Here is a 16912-nt window from a genome sequence, read left to right as displayed (position 1 = left end):
ATGAAAATAACATGTCTATTTGTTTTTTTGGATGTCTCCATCGATCCAAGCATCAAAATTTTGTTCAATGTTTTTATCTAGGTAATTAACGTCCAAAGGTAGCTAAAACGAGAGTGGAAAAAAACGTGCTGCGAGTACTAGTGTACCTATTGAAACTGTCCACGGGGGTCGGACCTGGACCGGATCGTCTGTCGCCTATACTCGATAGAACCGTATCCGTGTCCGGGTTTGAAATGGGTACACAAGTAATTTGGGTAGGGGTTAAAATGGACCAGGACCAGTTTTTTGAAAAGAAAAAAAAATCCCGTGATAATCCGGACTGTGCCAAATATGTACCCGCCCAGACCGGATCTCCTACCCGCCTACCGAAATTCAAAAAAAATTTAAAAAAAAAAACGTTTTTATTTTTAAAATTCAAATTTTATTACCCCTTCCGAAACTGTGTTTCTATTAGGGATGCAAACGGACCGGATACAGATCGGATAGTGATAAAATCGTATTCGTATCTGTTTTTATTTTTCAAATACTGATACGAATCAGATATTAGACGGATACGGATATCCATTTTTTTATAATAGTAAATAACATAATTTTTTTCATAATATATATTAAACTATATAATATATATCTACTATTCAGATACAGATAATTAAAATTTAAAATCATATCCGTATCTGTATTCGCACGGATATTCGAATATTGGATACCCATATCAAATTTTCGGATACGTATACGGTCGGATAATATCCGATCCGTTTGCACCCCTAGTTTCTATTGTGTTGAAGCGGATTTACGCCGTAGGATCACCTCCTATTCGGGAATTATCATCATTTTTAGCGGTCATTGTGAACCGTGCGATATAGATCGAACAGCTGAATTTTGCTACATAGCGTGTGTCGGCTGGTCCTATTAGAACTGGAGATTGGAGAAGAATAGTCTTAATTTTATATGTGAGCCCCTGTGAATTTCTTAATTGGAAATGCTGTTCAGCATTTTTTTTTTCTTGAATGAATAAATTATATATCTTTCGTCCAAATTTCAAATTATGGATATTTTAGTTTAGTTCTTATAAGATTTTTTTTTTTTTGATAAATATTATACATACAGGGTGGAATTAAAGTAAGTGTTGCCAAAAAGAGGCTAAATTCTACTAATAATTAAAATCTTTTGTTTTTATCCTTAACTTTTTTTTACGTTTTATACAAATTATTACTATTAACCTCCTTCTTAAAATAAAATTACATGAAATTTATTCATCAAATCCTTTTTTAATCTCAATTTTTTTTTTTTTTTGTCCCCTGCCCACATAATCTTTGCATGCTATCCAACTAACATTCAATGACTTGAACAACAATGTTAAATAAATTATGTAACACAATAAACTAAAAATAAAGCCGAATATAATCTTCACTCTAAATAGTACATGTACTAGATGCACACTTGGCATGTACTATAACCTGACAACAAAGAATAGTGACTAAATGAAGATCCAAACACATTAATTTTTGAGATTTAATTGGACAAATATTCACATGATGCATTAATTCATGCATGCATATATATATATATGCAACCTCCAAGATTTTTATTATTTTTATAATAGAATGGGACCCGCTACTCTGGAACTGATTGGATTGGGGAAATCTTTTGAGGAACCTAGCTAGCTAGTCAAATACTCAAATTGAAAGCTAAGCAAACAAATGTACACGGGTAAATTATTCTTTGGCAAACCTGTAGATTTGATTCTAATTTAATTGATTTTGCCCTAGCCAATTGTGAATTTGTGCGAATTGTCGATTTTATTGAAGAATATGGATGGTTTAATTTGTTGATTGAAGAAAAATTATTGTTTTTTCAATATTTTTTTGCACATTAGAAACGTTTTGTTTAGACGGTTAGAAAGAATGAGGCTATGGTAATATACATATTACATATCGATACGTGCTATGAATTCATATTTTTGTTTTTAAAATTCAAATAGCTGATTTTAACCATTATATATAATCTCCATATAAATACTTAGAGGTCAAATTTTATAATTTTTTACTACATAGATAAAAAAATTACTTAATTTTCTTCTCTTGATATGCACAGATCGATCCGTAATATGCTTATTATCATAATCTCAATTGTAAGAAAATTAACCCAATTATAATTCAATGCAAAATGAGGTTGTATATTTGTTACGTCAAGAAATTTTTATAATAAAAAAAATTGAGAATGTTTAAAACATAATAAAAATTTTGTTGTTGAACTAGGAGTGAAAAATTATAGTTTATATAAAATTGGGAACAAGATGCAAATTTTATGCATGATTATAGGTATAAAAGCTTCTTTATTTAATATCCAACAATTTGGAGGGTCTATTTAGAAAATTTTCCAAATATGCATGTGAACAACTCAACTTTCTCTCTCTCTCCCTCCGTTCCCCTCTCTGTTGCTGCTGCCCCCTTTTGTGTTCCCCCAAAAGAAAGAAAAAGAGAAAGGAACCCTCTTTTCTCCCATGAAAATCCTTGAGAAATTGAAGAAGAAGTTGGAAATTGTTGATTCAACTCTCTAGTAGCCATCTTGTTCTCCATTGGTACTCACTTTCTCTCCTCTTCTCTCAAATCTGAAATTCATCTCTATTTTCTAGGATTTTTTATCAAACCCGAAATTTGTGTATAAATTGTGAGTAATCTATCTCCATTAAACTTTTATGTTGTTAATTTGGTGTTTCCTCTCTCAATTTCATCTTAATCTTCATTTTCTATCTAGGGCTTGGTTCAGATCCGAAAATTAGAGAAATATTTTGATTTGTCTAGTCTAATTCAACAAACAAAGGTGTTGATTGGTAAGTTCTTCTCTCACTCTCTTAAAATCTGAAATTTATTTGGTGTTGATCTCTTTTCTTTGTTCCCTCTTTTGTGTATGGTGATAGTTAAACAAAGTCATAATATTTTTGATGAAGTGCTAATATTGTCTCCGAAAGGCTTAATATTTATTGAGTATGGTGATAGTTAAACAAAGTCATAATATTTTTGATGAAGTGCTAATATTGTCTCCGAAAGGCTTAATATTTATTGAGTATGGTGATAGTTAAACAAAGTCATAATATTTTTGATGAAGTGCTAATATTGTCTCCGAAAGGCTTAATGTTTATTGAGTATGGTGATAGTTAAACAAAGTCATAATATTTTTGATGAAGTGCTAATATTGTCTCCGAAAGGCTTAATATTTATTGAGTATGGTGATAATTAAACAAAGTCATAATATTTTTGAGGAAGTGCTAATATTGTCTCCGAAAGGCTTAATATTTATTGAGTATGGTGATAATTAAACAAAGTCATAATATTTTTGAGGAAGTGCTAATATTGTCTCCGAAAGGCTTAATATTTATCGAGAAAGGCTTGATCATTTATTCCAAAATGGATTATGTTAAGGAAAGTATATATGTTAACATAGGTGTAGGCTCGGTTGAGCAAGATTTTGCGGGATCTTTCGAGACGTCCGAACCATAAGTGCGAGATACGTTCTTCATAATCAGGTGCGGGGTTCTTGGACTTGTTTGATGTTTCATTTTCAGAAATTAAATTATCTTTTTCGATTGTCATGTTGTGTGATTGATTGTTGCATACTTGAAATTTTCATGTTGTATGCTTGATTGTTTCATAATTGGAATTATGTGAATTGTGTGCATAATGCATCTAAAACCGAATTGTTGTGGTATGATTGATTTGCATATTTGTATGGTTGTCATTTTTATTGTTCTCTTATGAATTGACTATGGATAAAGGTCACCACAAATTGATGATTGTGAAATGATATGTGAATGAAATGGCAAGGTTGAGCTGTATCAGCTAACTTTGAGATGATATGTGAATGAATTTGCAAAGTCTGCAAGCTGGCTTTGATCCCAGGATCCTAATGGCCTTAGGTGAACGGCCCTCGAGATATCCCAGTACCGGTTGGGACGAGGGGTGGGTGACTATATATGCATGTTGATTGTGATGGTGGGTGACCTATGTGTGACGTCTGTGGCTCGGGGGCATTACCCGACGTGGTAATGCATTTGAACGGTCAATTGACTATGACGACATTCTGATTTATTTCATGTGAATTTTCATTTTATGACTTGGAACCAGACTTTAGTAAATGGTTAAGCCAAAGCATTTATAGATGGGTGTCAGATAAAGGGTCCAGCTCGGTGGGCCATCTGTAGGTGCCAGTAACCCTACAGATGTGGGTTTGATAAAGGGTCCAGCTCGGTTGAACATCTATAGATGCTACCAGCCATAATAAAATGAGTTAGGCCAAATATGTGTTTGTTGAAACTTCATCTTGGAAATTCCTTAAGTTGTTTTTCATTCGATTCTTGTTGTCAAGCATGTGCATCCATATATATATAGTGTTCGTTATAGAACTGCTAATGTGATTTTGTATGGATTTCATTTTTGAACATGGAGTCTGATTGCAAGTCCAATAACCTGATTGTGGCAAATTTCGCACTGAGAATTTATTCTCACCCCCACCCTTTGGGTTCTTTTCAGGTTTAGATGCGGCTGATCCTGGAGAGGCACACGAGTAGTAGGCCTGTGGTATATGACACTAGATTACCTTAGCAGTTATTTTGTTATTCGACTAGAGAGGCATATCTTGTTTGGTTGTATAGTGCTCTTTATGTCACACCTCATGGTTGGTATCCGTACGAGATACCTTTTGTATGATCTACTTGTACCAGACATTTTATACTTGGACTATCATATATAAACCTGTTTTATGTATTTTGTCGTGATGTGATGAAAATATTGTAAATGCCTTGTAAGCATACATGGAGTTGTATGCTTACGGCGGGGCCCTGTCACGCCTCGTGGCCGCGGGGTGTGACAATATTAATGCTTGTGATGTGATAAGGTGCATGCATATATGCATCTTTATTCTTGCTATTGCAAATCAATCCAAAATCAACTGACTAATTAATTTGTTCCCTGGACTAGCAAACGTATCTGTTTATTGTAATATATTCAGCATCATTTGAGTAAAAAATAATTATGTAGACAAGTCATGCACATGTAATATATATCACAAAATTAGTTAAAGATTTAAATAGTAAATGGTGGGTTTATAATTGATAAAAAAATTAATATTAACTATTACTATTGACAACCAAGAAAGTTATATCAATGAATGTCAAATATAAATATTAAATTTAGATACGTCGTGTATAATTTTTTTCACCTAAAAAATCATTGATCGTCCATATGATTAAAAAAATATTAATTAATGGATAAGAGATTTTCAAATGGTATCAAAATTAATGTGCAGTCTATCTAAATCATGGACAACATATTTGTAATTTAAATTTTTGATGTTGGTAATTAACCGTTAAGCAAGTTCTGAATGTTGTCAAATAAAGTTGGTTCTCTATAAAAGTCTATATATTCCGTTTCAAAAATAGAACTACACCACAATGTCATGTATGATAATATTTTTTTTTTACTTTTAATGTAGATGAAGAAAATTTGTTATTTCATGTTTATTAAAATATCTTATTTTTTAAAATTAGAGGGAATTTTATGTATACCCCTTAAAATACTTGAAATTAAATTTGTTTTTTCTTCTAAAATTTATAATATAATTTACCCTTTAAATTTAAATAACTCACAGATATACTCAATTAAAGTCTTTTCTATTAAATCTCAATTTTAAATTTATAAAGTTTTTATAATACCCACTATCAAAAATGAAATTGAACAATTGTGTCAAGTCTAACCATTCACAAGGTTAATTCTTATATTTAATTATTGCTTTAAAAAAAAAAAAAAAACAGAAAAAAAAAAAAAGCAAAAAAAAAAATCAGTCCGGACTAGACCCGGATTGAGCAACCCGCTGACCCGTGCTACCCGGGGGGTTGAGCTAGGCCGGGTAAGGATTTTTGAAAAAAAAACCCATGGTGCCCTACCCGAGCTACCCGCCTAACCCGTGCCCATTCCAACCCCCCACCTGGCGGGTTTGACCCGTACCCGCCCGATCCGGCCCGTTTTCAATACACTAGCTATGACTAACATGCCGTGACTTTGATCTTGTGTCGTGTCATGCCGTGTTGTGTCGTGATCAAGTTAATTTTTCACGTGATGTGTCGTACTATGATCAAAATGTTAAGAGGTGATCATGGCACACGAATGGTCACGCCACATGAGTCACGTCGTGTCCAAACATACCGTGACCAAATGTGAATTGCGTGATTTGCGATGACCATTCATCATAATTTAAGTTAGTTTATTCAAAATTCATCATTTAATAAAGATCTAACAGTCCTAATTACACGTGAATCGCGTGACCACGTATCGTGACTAGATATTTCGTGTGACATGCCATACCGTGCCAAATTTTCAAAAAATGGTCACGGCACGCAAATGGTCACGACACGGTACACGCAAATCATAGCATGTAACCGACACACATGCCGTGCCGTTCTATACCATAACTATGTCGTTTCGTGACAGAACCAGCTTCATTGTGCTATTTTTCCCACTCTAGTCAAAACGAAGAAAAGAAGAACCGTACAAAAAAAAGTAAAACATCATTTATTTATTTTTAGGAATAATCGCTTTTATAAACATGAAAGATTAAAAGATACTAGTATTGTGCCCGTGCGTTGCCACGGAGACATATTATAAGATTGAATAGAATATGAAGAGATTTTTTTTGTTTGACATTCATGCAAAACAAAACAAAAATATATATAAAGAAAATAAAAGACAAATAAAAAAAACAGAAATTCAAATAATAAATGACAATAAAAGAAACAACAACAAATGAATAAAAAGGGATCAAGTATAACATGAAAAAAATTCTTGAAGTATCATTGCGATTTATTATCTAATTCTTTCCACAAGCAAGACAGCTCATTAAACGATTTAGAGAAGAAATAATATGTAAAGAAACAAAATTAGAAAAATATATGATTAAATGATTCAAATAAAATTTTTCTCTACATATATATATTCTTGATGAAAAAATTTTTACATGAGTTCTAAGTATTCTTCATTATCTTTCCAAATCAGAAAGATATGATTGTTTCTAGATCTGAAGCTCTTTAGCATCGCTGTCCAAAGAGATTACTGAACCGTCCAATTTAACTTTGTTTTAATTAACAAAGACGATGCTTGGACTTTTGTTTTAATTAAAATGAAAATATTCGGATCATATTTATTAGTTAAATTTAATAACAAAAACCGGAACCTTCCAGTTCCTTCCACTGTTCATTAAGTAATTTATGATCATAAAAGATTATAGAACAATTCCAAAGCATACTTTTTAATCTCCTTTTCATCCGAATTTGTTAAGTTTCTTTTGGATGACAAATTAAGACTCCTTTGGTGCTTTTTTTTTTTTTATATTTCTAACTTATAATGATATGTTTCATTTAGATTTAAGTAAAGAGTCATATATATACGGAAGTGTTTATAGAATTTTAACAATAAATAATTTAATGAACTTAGTTTGTCAATTAGTATTCAACGGCATTTGCTACGATTTAAAGTTTAAACTAATAGAAGAGGTATTGGAGATCTCCATTTATAAAGTTATTGGAGAGACTTTTTATTAAATCCGAGTTACCCGCTCAGTGCCTGCTAAGCCATAAAAAAATGAACGTACGGAATCTATATTCTTATATTATTTAATAATAATTTCTAAAAATAAAAAATTCTCTATAATGTTACGACATTTTGTAGCAAAATTCATTTTTTGTTTATATTTGATTTTTTTAACACAAATTGTACATTAAATTTGTTATATTGAAACTCTCCTCTTGATAACTTCACATAAAGAATACCTTGTGATATTCTTATTATTAATTTTTTTTATATTCATTATAATGATTATTCTCTAGATAAATTGTGGTATTAATAATTATTTCATAAAAGACATTGGATTGTATTTTAAAATATTTGTTTATTATGTGAATTAATTTTTTGACATTTAAAAAACTTTCTATATAAGTTAGTCTACACATATTAATGACAATTGATTATTGTAAAAACCTTCATTGAGAGTTAACAAAATGTGGCATATGCAGATTAATTAGTTTTTATAGATGGTAGGGAAATGAAATGGAGAAACAAGAAAATAATTTAATTGGAAGAATAGAAGATAGCTGTAAGGAAAAATAAGGAAACGAATTGCTAAGGATTTATTCAATTTTAATGTGATAAACTATGCAGTAGTCTGTGTGCCAAGCATGTTTTTAACTAAATTTAAACTTCTACACAAAAATAGATGTATACAATCAAAAGAAGACAGATATGTGATTGGAGGGTTGATATTCAATTTGAAAATTCATCTTTCAATCTCAGCCGTTGGAGGATCAGGACAACTACGTGCATAATATAAGAATGGAGATATTTTGGATTGTTGTGCAGCTTGATGGGCCGAGTTTTCCACTGAAGCCCAATAAGACCCAGCCCAGTGTAACAACAGAATAAGACAATATATTAATTGACAAGAAAGGAATCCAAATTTAGAGGACCTAAAACCAAGTCCGAATTCATACCACCTAAAGTATCTCAATTTTTTTTTTTTTGAATCTGATTCTTTCATTATATACAAGTATGAATCTTAAAGAGACCTCGTACATTGCAATCGGAAGTTTGAAAGGTCGAAAGATTTAGTAATTCTAGTTTATTCGGTATGAGTAGGATAACATTCATAAATAATGGACATCTCCAGTTAAAATTACAGTGTATATTGGTCAATTTAATTTTTAAAATAATTAAATAAAATGTTACATTGTTAAAAAAAGATAGAAGAAAAAATATTAAATTTGTATGGAAATATTAGATATATATTGTGATGTTTTGATTGAAAAATTGACTATTTCAAAAGTTTAAACAAGTACACTAAAAATTTTCTCCAACTAAAATGGTTCTAAAATTTGGTATGTTTATCTACTGGGACTCGAACTACCAAAAGTTTAGTAAGAAAAATGTCTTGGTGAAATTTACTGTTGAAAACTTCAGACTTTCCCAACAGCTGGTAAACATAAATTAAGAAAATGAAACAAATGAAAAAAAAATAAGAAAATGAAAGCAGGGAATTTTGTTTGCCTCTTATAACGGCCAGTGGCCAGCCCAGTTTTTCAAAATTTGGCCCAGTGATATAACGGGTCATGCCAAACTTAAAATGGGCTTTTCTTGAAAATGGCCCAAAAATGACAACAGAACTTGAAATCAACAAATAGCTTTGCATCCCCAATACAAACTTTTACATGTTTTCATCGTACAAAAAAACCTTTATAGGTTTAAGAACATTTAAAGAGCGTTTAATTGCTGATGCATCCCTACTGTCGCTGCCTTGCATTGCTGCTCGATCTTGCACAATCTCTAAGCCCGAAGCAGCCTCAACATATTTAATTTTTGAAGTATATAATTAACTCTTCTCACAGATGATAAGTTATAGCTAGCTAAGAAGACATTATAATATAGTCTAAGCGGCTAAGCATGCACACAAAATTGACAAGAAACTTTACTGTAACACTGTCCCTATATATATATATATGCTAAGAAGGGCATCGCTCGTACTGCGTGAACTCAGCGTGCTTGTCACAATGCAAGAAGCTGAGATTGGAAGATGACACCTGTAGCTATATCTGTACCAATGGAAGAAGTGCGCGACGGTGCTGGTGGAGGTGATAGCTAGAAGAAGAGAGGCGAGTTGCAAAAGAATATAAAGGATGACAAGTGCAAAGTTTCTCATGTTATGAAAGAAGTGATAATGCTTATTCGGATTTACTAAATTAATGAGTTGTAATGGTCTAAGGGATGTAAGGGATAACCTGCGCGCAACTGTTATAATGGAAGAGATTGATAATGTATGTTACTTGTATACACATGTATTTAAGCTTTAATTGGAGTTCCCAAATATTTCTCACAAATATCCATTCTTATTTTAAGCACGCAGATGTCCAGATTCTTCAATAGCTGTGATCAAATATTCTTATTCTATGCATTGTTTTTTTATGTTTTTTTATACGTGTAGCTAGAAGTATAAATTATTTAGACACATACTCGTCATACGTATTCTTCACATACAAATCGTATCATATTTATGATTGGTCATGCTTTCTTTATATATTTTAAATGTTATTCAAGACAATTTTGAATTGATTGATAATTGATTGGTCATGTCTTAATTTCTTTCTTCTTCTTTTTATATCATTTAATGAATGTTATATGTCATTTAATATATCATTTAAGGAATGTTATTTAATATGTCATTTAAGAAATATTACTTGTCATTTAGTCTAAACATTTTATAAAAATATGTCATTTTGTATGACATTTTTTTTTCTCTTATAATATATTTCCATTGTTATGCGCAGGCACAATATCAATAAATATTTGATTCATATATACTTCTAAATGCATGTAATGATATATTAATTAAAACTGTCAATGATATATATAGTTCTAACTTCTAAATGCATGTACTCTGAAATTATACATAAAATTAAATTGTCAAATATTTGAAAATATAATTATTGTAATGGTTTGATCATTATTTGAGAAATCGGTTTATCTAGAAAGAAAATTTCACACCTCCATTCAGATAAGGGATGCAGCAACTATATATAAAAAACAGAATAATATTTAAACTTTTTTAATTCAAGCTACCAATTTTACATGGGACTAAAAGAGAAACACAGAAACAGAGATTGGTACCGGGATATTCCGATTTTTTTATTTTTATCCAAAAATTAAATTGAATTTCAAAAATCAACCGAACCGCATTTCAAATTTTAAAAGTACCCAAACCGCTAAACGGTTAACCGGACCCTAGGTTCGGTTAACGGTTTAGCGGACCAAGGGTTCGGTTAACCGTTTAGCGAACCCTTGGTTCGGTTAACCGTTTAGCGGACCAAGGGTTTGGGTTCGGTTAACGGTTAACCGGATTCGTTGGTTCACTGAACCGTTAACCGAACCCATTTTTTTTTTTTTTTTTTTTTTTTTTTTTTTTTTTTTTTTTTTTTTACTTTTTTTTACTTTTTTTTAAAACAGAAAATTTTCAATTTTTTTTTCTATTGAAAATATACATGAAAATTCGTATTTAGATTTATCAAATTTACACCAAAAATTTTTGTAAATCAAATATGAAATTTAAAATTATAGAAAAATACACATACACATACACATACACATATACATATACATATACATAAATAATATACAGTTACCAATTTTTTTTACTTTTTTTTTACTTTTTTTTACTTTTTTTGAAATATACAGTTACTAATTTAAACTGAGAAATTCATTTTGATGGTTCATGATTACGGATCTTATACGACGAATTTAAACTGAGAAATTCATTTTGGACGAATTTTGGATTAATCCAAGAGTAAATTTTTTTTTGGGATTAATTACTAATTTTAATCGGAGAATTATTAATTTTATTTAATTCTTTGGTTCGTATAAATTTTGAGAATTATTATTCTTGAATCAATTCATAATTATTCTCTATTATTAAAATTTATGGGAGATGCAAAAGTTGGAGACCTTTAACCTCCCAAGAGGCCTCACATGTGCATCTCTATTTTTGCTATATTGGATCTAATACAACTTAAGATGAACAAAAATTCGGTCCAACCTCAATGACAGCCATGCGTTTTGGCAGAACTCGCTGAATTTTGGCCAAAAGTTGATTGCATGGCTAATAAAGGGGAAGGACCGAACTATGTGTTATATGTGTTGTATTGGATCTTGACTATATGTTATATGATAGGATAAGATGGGATTGCATATACAAAAAACTATATGTGTATATATGTTGCACAAATTGTATTATGTTGGTATTTTCTATGATTTTATATGAATTCATATATAATTTTCGGCCTAATTAATTTTCTGTTGCAGAAATTTATTATATATATTTTCATATAAATAATTTTAGACCTTATTATTATTATTATTATTATTTTAGACCTTAATAATTGGATGTTGCAGAAACTATATATATTCTGTCGGAATATTTATTTTATTAATATTCTATATAATCTATATACACTAACCCTAAACCCTAAACACTATATATTCTATATAATCTACATATACATATAAAATAAAATTCGTATTTAGATTTATCAAATTTACACAAAAAAAATTTGTAAATCAAATATGAAATTTAAAATTATAGAAAAATATACATACACATATACATATACATATAAAATAAAAAAATACATATACATATGCATTTAAAATTTTCTGTTTTAAAAAAAAAAAAAAAAAAAATTGGGTTCGGTTCGGTTAACGGTTCAGCGAACCAACGAATCCGGTTAACCGTTAACCGGACCCATGGTTTGGGTCCGGTTAATGGTTAACCGAACCATTTTGAAAAGGTCCGGTTAACCGTTAACCGGAAATTTGGTCCGGTTAACGGTTAACCGGTTTGGGTAGATTTCAAATTTGACATCCGGTTCGGTTATTTTTTGAAATTTAATTTAATTTTTGGATATAAATAAAAAAATCGGGGGATATTTCAAGGTTTGCAATGATTGCAACTTCTAATGTCAACTTTGTATTTGATAGATAGGTCCGGACCATGTAGTTCATATCTCTATTCTTATTTTCAGTATTATATTAAGTACATAGATGTCATAATTCATTAACAGTTGAGACTAAAAGATAAAATTTTAAATTGAATATTAGCTCTCCAATTAAATAGTCAGCTTTTTTTTAATTCTACATATCTTTAGATATTTTTTTTATGTGTAAAAGACTAAATTTATTTAGATACATACTCACCACAAGTTTATTTAGTCTGTCTTTTTTTGTCCTAATTTTTTTCATTTTTTAAATGTTATTTAAGAAATTTTTGAATTGATTGATAATTAATTAATCATGCCTTTATTTCTTTCATTTTTTTTTATATCATATAAAAAATATTATTTGGAAGCTCATCTGAATTATATCAACTATGGCTCAAATCTCATCCTGTGAAGAAATTTTTAAAAATCTCCTGAGGAACCTCTTTTAGCGATCTCCATTTCTTTGTGAGCCTAAAAGCGTGTTACAAGGAAACAAAGAGCACCGTTTTGTCTAGTGTGTTTATACTGGAGATAAATATCTACTCTCTATGACTCTTCGGTAAGGAACCTCTAATGTACCTGACCATTTGACTTCACATCTCTAATTTTTTACCGTCCGATCAGAATCAGGCCCAATCTGGTCCGAGGCAAAATTCACGGGTCCTTTTCAACAATTCGTGGGGATTTAATCGGACGGTCCGAATCCAAACACAAATTTTGAATTACTTTATGGATCTAATTCACCTTCTGATCAGAATCAGGCCCAATCTGGTCCGAGGCAGAATTCAAGGTTTCTTTAATATTCGTGCAGATTCTAATCGTACGGTCTGTATCCAAGCACAAATATTGGGTTACTTCAGGGAACAGAATTCCCTCTTTCGTTCAGAGAAAACCCGACTCGAGTCGCGCATTCAATAGAAACGAAGGTAAACAAACTGTGAGAGAAAATAGAGAGAAAAATGGCGAGCAATAGCACGACTAAGAATCCAAAGAAGGCGAACCTCCTCGATCCCCATTCCATCAAGCATCTCCTCGATGAATCCGTTACTGAGGTAAATCGATTCGTACTTTCTTTTAACAGCGATAGATCTATTAAATCAATCGAAAAATGGCGAGCAATGTTTGAGATTTTGTTGTTAGATCGGTTCTTGTAAGGAGAATATCTAGTTCAGTGAAGTTAAAGTAAAGAATTTGCTCCATTAAGTACCAAAACGATGTTTCTTACCAGTAAGGCTTGATTTTGATAATGAACTAATAGTCAATATTCAATAATTCTAATTGTTGTTGTTATTTATACTTTTGTATAGGTTGTGAAGAGTAAGGGGTACCCAGAAGATGTGAAATTGAGTAATCTTAGGCTTCTAATCGGTACTGTAATAATTGGGATTGCTTTGCTTGCTCAGTTCTACAACAAGAAGTTTCCAGAGAACAGAAATTTTCTCATTGGATGCATCATCTCATATCCTTTTTTTAGTTCCATTTTTCCTTTTTGTTTTTCGTTTTTAATTGGGATCATAATTGCACAATGAAGGGGATAATTAATATATTGGTACTGATTTACTGATTGAATTATTACTTGTAAACTGGTAAGCCTTGACAATAATTGCATTGCCTACATGTTTTTGTAGAGAGCGTGGTATTCAATAATTATATATAGGAACATCGTTTCTATATATAATGGTACTGATTTACTGATACTGGTACTGGTACTGATTTACTGAGACTGGTACTAGTACGGATTTTCTGATACTGGTACTGATTTACTGATTGAATTATTACTTGTGAATTGGTAAACCTTGACAACAGCAGTGGTAGCTCACATATATAGCATTTAACGTGTTGTTGCACCTCATAAGCTACACTAAAGAGAAGAATGCCATTCTTTTCACCTACCCTCCAGCTGTAAGTTCCTCTTTCTTACCTCCTTTCTGTACCAGTACCAGTGCTGGTACAGTTGTAAATGGTACAAAAAAAAACGTATCTTGGACCATATTTTGATACCATAAGACAATAATATGGTGACCTCTGTATTTTGCTCTCAAGTGACCTCTGTATTTTGCCCTTAACACTTGTAAATTTTACAACTCCCTCCCAGCATTTCTGATATATTTTACTTTTTCAACTGGTAAATTGTTAAATTTGGATTGGTATTGATTATTGCATCTGATGGTAAGCAATTCTCTCTGCGTGTAAATTAAAGTAAAATCAACCAAAGAATTGATTGTTAGATCCCAGCATCTAAGAATTAACTTTTTTGATTAGTTTCAATGACATATATAAAAAAAAGTTATGTCTAGCGACTGGTTTTTTAGTTACAAAGTGAGCAATGGTGGTGTTATCAATAGGTTGCAAAACTATAGCATTCCAATGGACCCAAAAAGAAAAGTTAAATTATTTCTGGTGCTGATATTTTGTTTATTTTGCACAAAACAGGATTCTTTCAGCAGCACTGGGCTTATTGTCTCATCTAAGCTACCTCGGTTCTCTGACATGTATACTCTGATTATAGCAAGTGCTGATCCCAAATCCATCTCTGCTAAGAAGCCTGTGCACTTTACCAAATCTGTCACCAAATGGTACAAATTATAGTGGTGCTAAACCTCTTCTTCTTTTTTATTTGTCGCACGATTATTTTTATTGGACCATGAAAGGATCAAGCACTAAAATATTGTTTCAGATTAGTAATAATTTAGATGCAGGTTAGGACATGTATCAAATGCATCTATTCATTTATATTTTTTGGGCTACTGTACTATGCACAGTTCGGATTGGTCCGTACTATGGATCAATATTTTTGTTTTCAAAGTCCAAATAATCGATCTGAACCGTTCAACATGATTTCCATATGAAAATGTACCTGCAGACTAAATTTTATATTTTTTTAGAAATTTTTTACTGTTTTTTTTAGATAGGTAGAAAATCACTTTTTTTTAATTGTATAGGATTTTTAGATCCAGTGATTTTTAACCTATCTAAAAAAATAGTAAAATAATTCTAAAAAATGTCTAATTTAGTCTGCAAGTACATTTTCATATGGAGATCATGTTGAACGGTTTAGATCGATTGTTTGGACTTTTAAAATGAAGATTTTGATCCGTAGTATGGACCAACATGTGCTATGCAAAGTACCATAGCCTAATTCTATATTTTTATTTATTAATTTATTTATTATCATCATTTTTTTTTAGGTTTACTAAAGATGGTGAATTAGTGGAGGGCCTGTTCTGGAAGGATGTCGATAGGCTGATTGATGACTACAATAGCGACCGCAAGAACAAGTGATTATCTCAAAATACATAAAAGATGCAACAAATAACGGCACCTTTGTAGTTTTGAACTGTGTTTAGTTTAAAAACTAGGAGAGACATGGTAGGGTCTATTATTCATATTATGGGTGGATTTTTCATATAGACGTAGTTCTTTTTGCAAACTATTATATATCTCTTATTTCTTGCATCCTTCCTCGGATTTTCATATGGTCATGTTCTTGTCAAAAACAGTTTCTGTGCTGCCCCTAGATAATAGTTCGGATCGATCTTGATGGGGCAATTATTAGGTTAAATATCCCCTTTTTTGTAGAGCAAGGTCTTATAATTTGTTTATGATCCTCTAGATGTTGTTGGGTTATGTTGAAATTGAAGGGGCGAAATTCCTCAATTTTTTGGATATGATTATAGGAAATTTTATTAAGCAAAATTCAGAAAGAATATTTAAAAGAAAAGGTTTTATTTAGCAAAATTCAACTTTTTTTTTGCAAGTGGAAATTATTTTGAGAGCAGAATAAGACAGGAAGAGATTATGAATTTCCCTTGGAAAGTGTTGCTTTATAATTTATACTTTAGATTTTCTACTGCTTTCGATGTGAGCTATTTTTCATCATTTTCATAATAGTGCGTTTATGTAACACTTGGGAAATTCAATTATTTATTTTTAACTTTTATTTTTTGTAAGTTTTCTTTGAAGCAATTTGTACTTCTAATTAGGTAACAAGAAACCAATGCTTGTTGCTTGTTATCTTGATCTTAGTAATAGAAAGATTCCTGACAACATAAAAGCTCTAAATAAGTTGACAGTTGACATTTCTATAGATTTCAACAAAAATGAATATCTTTAAAAGATAATCACATTTCAAATAGGAAAACTTGTATGATCCAATTAACAAGATAGAAAGGAAAAACTCTTGCTTCTTTGTAATCTAGTCTATGAAATAAATTTTCCCCACATGATCACAATAAAGAGCTCCACAACATCTTTTTTTTTGTTCAAATGGTAAGAATCCAGTGAACTATTTTTTTAAAATTTCAATTAACATTCAACCCCATTTGCCACAGTGAACTATGTCGTGAA

At 31.0% G+C, this 16912-nt stretch overlaps 1 protein-coding gene and 1 long non-coding RNA gene across 2 annotated transcripts; both read left to right on the top strand.

Moving 5' to 3' along the window:
- Positions 1 to 2435: 2435 nt before the first annotated feature.
- LOC144560092 (uncharacterized) lies at positions 2436 to 4714 on the top strand. Its single transcript, XR_013513320.1, has 4 exons — positions 2436 to 2581; positions 2758 to 2833; positions 3445 to 3526; positions 4530 to 4714. It is a non-coding gene; the product is annotated as an uncharacterized LOC144560092 (long non-coding RNA).
- An 8744-nt stretch (positions 4715 to 13458) lies between these two features.
- On the top strand, positions 13459 to 16047 carry LOC144560742 (signal peptidase complex subunit 2-like). The gene is made up of 5 exons (XM_078309988.1): positions 13459 to 13617; positions 13873 to 14028; positions 14390 to 14467; positions 14999 to 15141; positions 15754 to 16047. The coding sequence occupies exons 1-5, from the start codon at positions 13525 to 13527 to the stop codon at positions 15845 to 15847; spliced, it is 564 nt and encodes a 187-aa protein (XP_078166114.1). The 5' UTR covers positions 13459 to 13524; the 3' UTR covers positions 15848 to 16047.
- Positions 16048 to 16912: the final 865 nt, after the last annotated feature.

This window comes from Carex rostrata, chromosome 10 (assembly GCF_964058835.1).
Source record: "Carex rostrata chromosome 10, lpCarRost1.2, whole genome shotgun sequence".
Taxonomy (NCBI): domain Eukaryota; kingdom Viridiplantae; phylum Streptophyta; class Magnoliopsida; order Poales; family Cyperaceae; genus Carex; species Carex rostrata.
The sequence above is the reverse complement of the archived record's forward strand: the minus strand, read 5'-3'. Positions and strand labels throughout refer to the sequence as shown.

Coding starts and splice junctions, on each gene's coding strand:
- LOC144560742 (XM_078309988.1), top strand. CDS start 13,525: ATGGCGAGCAATAGCACGACTAAGAATCCAAAGAAGGCGAACCTCCTC. Junction 14,029..14,389: donor TTGGATGCATCATCTCATAT/CCTTTTTTTAGT, acceptor TAGCTCACATAT/ATAGCATTTAACGTGTTGTT. Junction 14,468..14,998: donor TTTTCACCTACCCTCCAGCT/GTAAGTTCCTCT, acceptor TGCACAAAACAG/GATTCTTTCAGCAGCACTGG.